The sequence below is a fragment of the Mandrillus leucophaeus genome, unplaced genomic scaffold (genome assembly GCF_000951045.1).
Source record: "Mandrillus leucophaeus isolate KB7577 unplaced genomic scaffold, Mleu.le_1.0 Scaffold160, whole genome shotgun sequence".
Classification (NCBI taxonomy): Eukaryota; Metazoa; Chordata; class Mammalia; order Primates; family Cercopithecidae; genus Mandrillus; species Mandrillus leucophaeus.
In genome coordinates, this window is record NW_012101588.1 from 478,574 (window position 1) to 484,849 (window position 6,276).

General features: G+C 44.5%; 1 protein-coding gene across 1 annotated transcript in view; it reads left to right on the top strand.

Moving 5' to 3' along the window:
• Nucleotides 1–6,276, top strand: part of LPA (lipoprotein, Lp(a)) — a 135,040-nt gene that overhangs the window by 33,904 nt on the left and 94,860 nt on the right. Inside the window, exons 5-6 of the mRNA XM_011975969.1 lie at nucleotides 3,937–4,118; nucleotides 5,266–5,425. Of these exons, the coding sequence (XP_011831359.1) occupies nucleotides 3,937–4,118; nucleotides 5,266–5,425 (342 nt within the window). The remainder of the gene's footprint in view (nucleotides 1–3,936; nucleotides 4,119–5,265; nucleotides 5,426–6,276) is intronic.

Genomic DNA, 6,276 nt, shown 5'->3' on the forward strand with positions numbered 1-6,276 from the left:
GTTAGAAGAGACGTGCTTCAAGCTGAGTTCTCTGAACTCAACTTGTGTCAGACGCAGATGGCGTAGCAAAATGTCTCAGGATGATTGCCTTGGAGATACGGGTCTGAGAGAAGAGAACTGTTAAGCTGCCTCTCCTTCCTCCTAGTTTTATGGAGCAGAAGGGACATCTGGAGGCGAGGACATCACATGATGAAGAAAGTCAGAATGGCAAACGACCAAACACTTAGATTCCCCTTCCACAACACCCACTAAGGGTCAATGAAGACTTTCCAATTGGAATTCTGTTATTCTGACTTCCAATTCCTGAAGGGAAGGTTGTGTTTGCCTTTTCTGTATGGGCCAATGAGGAAAGAATATGTGTTTATGTATGGATAGGGAACTGTATCTCTTTCTATATCTACATGTATTCCAACGGGGAGGGAATCACTTGGCCCTAAGTACCAGTGGCCTGAAGGGATACAGGTTTGCGGCAAGGGAAGAGCCAAGGCAGGAAGGCAGATGAGCGTCAGCAAAGAGACAGATGCTGAAAAGTAAAAGGGCGGGTAGATGGACAGAAGCCTGGGTCTGAGCAGCCCATGGCCAATTTTTTGGCCACAAGTGACTGCCAAAGACATGGAGAAATGGTTTCTCCATGTGGGACAAGAGACGGTAGAGGACCTAGAGACATGAGAGAGGGGCAATGATGAGCTCAACTCCATAGATGCGTTGGCTTTCTTCCTGGATACCCTTGCTGCCCTGACTAGCAAGGAGATGGAGCTCAAGGAGACTGTAGCCATCTTGCTGAAGGGAGGAGAGGGATTGGAGTTTGGGATGACTCTGGTAGCTAACATTTTCTAGGTCTGCTACAAATAAGACCTGCTTTGTGGAGGAAAGGAGCTCTACAAATATGCATAGAAGTCTCCTCCAGTTGTTGGCCTGACATGACGCTGCATGTGCACAGAAAATGGTTCCACAAGAAAGTATGGCAAAGAACTTTTACTGAGAAACAGGAACTACAAGAGAACAGCAAGCTCAATAAAGAAGACGGAGATCACATAGCACTGTGGGAGATCGGAGTTCTTACCAGCTAGACGAGAGAGTCCTCACAGAACACGTTGCCAATTCAATGGAGACCCCGGAACAGCCTTGATTTAAAAGTGGAATTAATATATTCCTAGAAATCAGGCAGCTGCAGACAGCCCCTTGCATAGCTGAACAGCCAGTGTCCAAGCATCAAATCGGTTTCTAAGTCAATGAACTGCCAGTGAGAGGAAATCTCAAGTCTCTTTACAAGTAAACAACAAAGTCAATTGGCTCAGCTATGCGGTATCCCCAGAGTGAGTCCTAAATTTAAAATTTGACTACATGTAGAAAAGCGTTTCGTGTAATCCATGACCAGGAAATAAATCAGGAACTACAAGCAAGCTCAGAAATGACAGAAATGATTAGAATTGCATGAAAATTGGACATATCGGTATGATAACGGATTTCAAATGTTTAAAAAAAGCATATGCAACAAACCAGATATCATATCAAGAGAAATTAACAGTGTAGAATAGCAAAATCAAATTAAAGGACTAGTATAAAAAAAAGTATGTCTTAAATGAAAAAGTTACTATATGACCTCTTGCTCAAGTTAGACATTTCTGAAGAAAAAATTAACCAAAAAAGAAATCTACGGAACCTGCAGAACTAGTTACACACACAAACCCAAATGCAAAACACACCCATACACGGGCACACGCAAAAACTCACAAGTTCTGTCACACACAAGGACACCCCTGAAGAAATAGTGAAATACGTAATCAGCAAACCCTCACAGACATGTAGAAAAATATGAAAAGATTTTCTGCATGTGGGAACCAAGTCACAGAAAAGAGCAAGGGAGTTTGGAGTAGAAGCAAGTACCGGAATCAAGAATGGTTGATAACTTTCAGTTATGAGGAACATTGAAAATATCAGAGTTTCATGAAACTCTATGGAACAATTATGGAAATCGGAAAAAAAAAAAAAAACAAAAACCCTGTGTGCTGTACTTTTGTACCCACATTTCGAAGGTATCAAGGCAAAGGCATAATACGAAGAAACATCTCAGGAGAAAGTAGAGGAAAAAGAGCTGTGTCTTCCTAGAAGTAGAGGGATACAAATTGCTAATGCCTTCACCTCAGAAACAGTGGAAGCCGCATACCAGGGAATATTATTAAAATGATAATCTAGAACCAGAAGAGATCAACCGAGAATGCTGAATCCAGCAATAAAATGCCTTGAAGATGATCTGTGTTGGATAAATGCATATTGTGCACTGCCCCAAACAAAGAAAGCGGAAACTGCCAGACTTTGGAATCAGCAGGCTTATGTAACAAGAGTGGTGACCCAATGGTATTAGATAGAAGAAGAATAGAAGAAGAAGGGAACTTTCTGCAGCCCATGTAATGTAGATACCAGCAACTGGCAAATGCAGAAAGATGTAAATGCAAAATATTTTCTTGATCAAATTTCTATATCTTTTTCAATGAGAGTTGACTACTTGAAGCAGAATGATAGCACTATGTTTAACTTTAGCATATGTGGAGGTAACAATTTGAACATGTAGCATAAATCATGCAGGTAATAATTGGAAGTGGACCAGTGTAAGTTTCTTACTCCATGCATGATGGTATGTAATATTAATAAAAGGTTACAGTGTGGGTTCAAAGGGATATTGCGAATCCTGGAGCAATCACACAGTTTTGAACTCTGAGGTTTATGTTATAATAAGAATATTCCATGCATTCCAAAGAGGGAAGCCAAGGAAGAAAAAGAAGTCTTTCAAGAGCTCGGGCTCTTATACATCCAGTTGCTGATTGAACCAACTTCCTGGAATGGAGTGTCTAGGGTTGAGACTAGGTCACAACTGTAGAGTCTATATAGAGAGAGTGTTGGAACTCCATGGCCCAGAATACATTCCCATATTCTCAGGCAGCCACAGGTCATGAATGTGAGGATACTGAGAGGTTGGAGCAACGTTCTTGGGAGGCGTAGGGAAGAGTGAATGCTTCAAGATCCCTGCAGCCCAAACTCCTCCCCTGCTTTGCCCCCTTCTTCATTGTTTTCTGCTCCTCCGTAGCTGTCCGACCTCTTCAGATCTCTTATTCTGCCCTGCTGTCTTCCTTTATGCCATGGGTCCCACTGTTCTTTCAACTCATCCGCTTTCCCTCAGTCCCAGAGTGGCTGCGGCCAGCAGAGGATAGACTGAGAGCAAGAGAGAAGGTCCTGCCCAGGAACCCATTCTAGAGATACTGCATCCTGCCTGGGAGCAAATTTTCCAGGGCAGCTTTGAGAAGTCGTGCAGAAATAAACCTACTTGAACCACATGATGTGGGAATGACAGACAGTAATAGTATTTGCACACTGCATTTCCCTGTGAAATGGAGAGCCTTTTCAGTATGTTTTGGGTACATAGTGTGTGAAGGTTGACCTGGAAAGGCTGTCCTTCTGGATGCCATGTTTTCTCTGAAGAACTACGTGTTACCTGCAATTCCCACATTAGAATGTGAACTCCTACCAAGAGAGATACTGAGAACTAGACAGATATAGACACTTTTCTATGTGAATAAACAATGGCAAAATATAGACGTTAAAATCTATACCAGTTATTCCAGAGAGATGGATTGGGCAGAAGGCAGAAGGAGAATAGTCTGATCATTTTTGGGCCACGTGTATGCATTATTTCAGTGTCTCTAAGAAGCGTTTGCTACTTTAGATTTTAAAAAATCGTAATAATCTCTTAAGTATGAGAAATGTGCAGAGAGGCTTAGGAATGAGAACCATTCGTGCTTGTGGCAATCATATGGTACTTTTAATGGGTATATTAGAAAGGCACCGGTAATGACCTTGTTGCAGCACAAAAGAGAGGGTGTGGGGTGCCCGTGCATAGTGTCCCACCTCTTGTGACATGTATCGTTTTGGAATTTCCAGTGGCTTGATCAGGAACTACTGCAGGAATCCAGATCCTGTGGCAGCCCCTTATTGTTATACGATGGATCCCAATGTGAGGTGGGAGTACTGCAACCTAACACAATGCTCAAACGCAGAAGGGACTGCCGTCACACCTCTGACTGTTACCCCGGTTCCAAGCCTAGAGGCTCCTTCCGAACAAGGTAAGGAGCCTGTGGCCAGACATCTACACGCTTAGAAGCTGGGATGAAAAGCCATGGAAATTCCGACTGGTGCAGCAGCTTTCAATGGTCCACGGATGCTGGAGTGTTGACCAAGTTCTGCCATGTAGGAGGAAGCCTCCGTGCACTCTCTAGGGGAGACAGCGGAGTGATTTCTGGTATATCGTGGGTGGGCTGTGTCTTTAGGATGGGCACAAACCCTCCAGGGTGTGCCCAGGGTGTGCCCAGGAAGCTTTTCCAGGGATTTCTTCAACTAGACAGCATTCAGTGCAATCTTCAGCATTGCAGATTCCGAGAAATAGGACTCTGGAGCCTGTCGCCCTGGAGAAGCCTAACAGGGCTTCCTTTATTCCATATCACCCTGGGTCAATAGAGCAGTACATGAACTCCCAATGCTCTCAGGCTCTGCAGCCCTAGGCTTTGAAGGGAGTGATTTCTCCGTATTCTTAAACCTCTTTCCGATGGCACCTGTACCAGGAAGGGGTATGGAGAGAAAGAGTAGTAGATTTCTCATTTATTGTAATTCAGGATATGGGGCACGAGAGGATTCCCTCTCTCCTCCAGAGGAATAAGTTTTTGGCCTGCGCACATCCCTGAGAAACAAAGCGTCTTTGCCTTCAGTCAGATATAGAGGACCGTTTACTGCCCCATGGCCCGGAAGCCAAAGGCCTTGGCTTTCATGATCAACGGACTAGGGAAACATGCAAGATTTCCATGTCTGTCCCCGCCTCTGTCCCCGACAGCCGATTACCACCTGCAGCCCGCATTGCCAAATGCAGTGCCTTTTGCTCAATCTTGCCCCATCTTCCTCATGAACATTCAGTAGAGTTTCCTAGAAAGGTGCTTGCTCATGAGCGCACTTTCCAATGAGAAGCATTCTGATCTGCTCTATTTCTCTAAAGTTGCAGGTGAAATATTTCCAAGAACTGACTATGGTTCTAGAATGGTAGGAATCTGTTGCTTTGGTGTTGTTTTGTTGGTTGGTTTTCTCACATCCCTCGGCCTACGGATAAGGAAAAGAGTACGGTCGTAATTCTCATAGACTCCTTTCTGGTCATGTCATCAGTGGCTTCACATGTTTCTCTTTTCTCAGAGATACTCAGCTTGATTTCTTCCATTTTCCTTTCAGCACCAACTGAGCAAAGGCCTGGTGTCCAGGAGTGCTACCATGGTAATGGACAGACTTATCGAGGCACATACTTCATCACTGTGACAGGAAGAACCTGCCAAGCTTGGTCATCTATGACACCACATTCTCATAGTCGTACCCCAGAAAACTACCCAAATGGGTATGTCTTTGTTCTTTACCGTAAGAGAAGAAAAGGTCAACTGAAGTTTCTGTGAGAAGAAACGTGCTTCAAGCTGAGTTCTCCGAACTCAACTTGTGTCAGACGCAGATGGCGTAGCAAAATGTCTCAGGATGATTGCCTTGGAGCTAAGGGTCTGAGAGAAGAGGACTGTTAAGCTGCCTCTCCTTCCTCCTAGTTTTATGGAGCAGAAGGAACATCTGGAGGCGAGAACATCACATGATGAAGAAAGGCAGAATGGCAAACGACCAAACACTTAGATTCCCCTTCCACAACACCCACTAAGGGTCAATGAAAACTTTCCAATTGGAATTCTCTTATTCCTGCTTCCAATTCCTGAAGGGAAGGTTGTGTTTGCCTTTTCTGTATGGGCCAATGAGGAAAGAATATGTGCTTACGTATGGACAGGCAAATGTATCCCTTTCTATATCTACATATATTCCAACGGGGAGGGCAACACTCGGCCCTAAGTACCAGTGGCCGAAGGGATACAGGTTGGTGGCAAGAGAAGAGCCAAGGCAGGAAGGCAGATGTGAGTCAGCAAGGAGACCGATGCTGAAAAGCAAAATGGACGGGTAGATGGACAGAAGTCCGGGTCTGAGCACCCCGTGGCCAATTTTTTGGCCACGAGTGACTACCAAAGACATGGAGAAATGGTTTCTCCATGTGGGACAAGAGATGGTAGAGGACCTAGAGAATTAAGAGAGGGGCAATGATGAGCTCAACTCCATAGATGCCTTGGCTTTCTACCTGGGTACCCTTCCTGCACTCACTAGCAAGGAGATGAATCCAAGCAGACTGTAGCCATCTTGCTGAAGGATGAGAGGTATTGG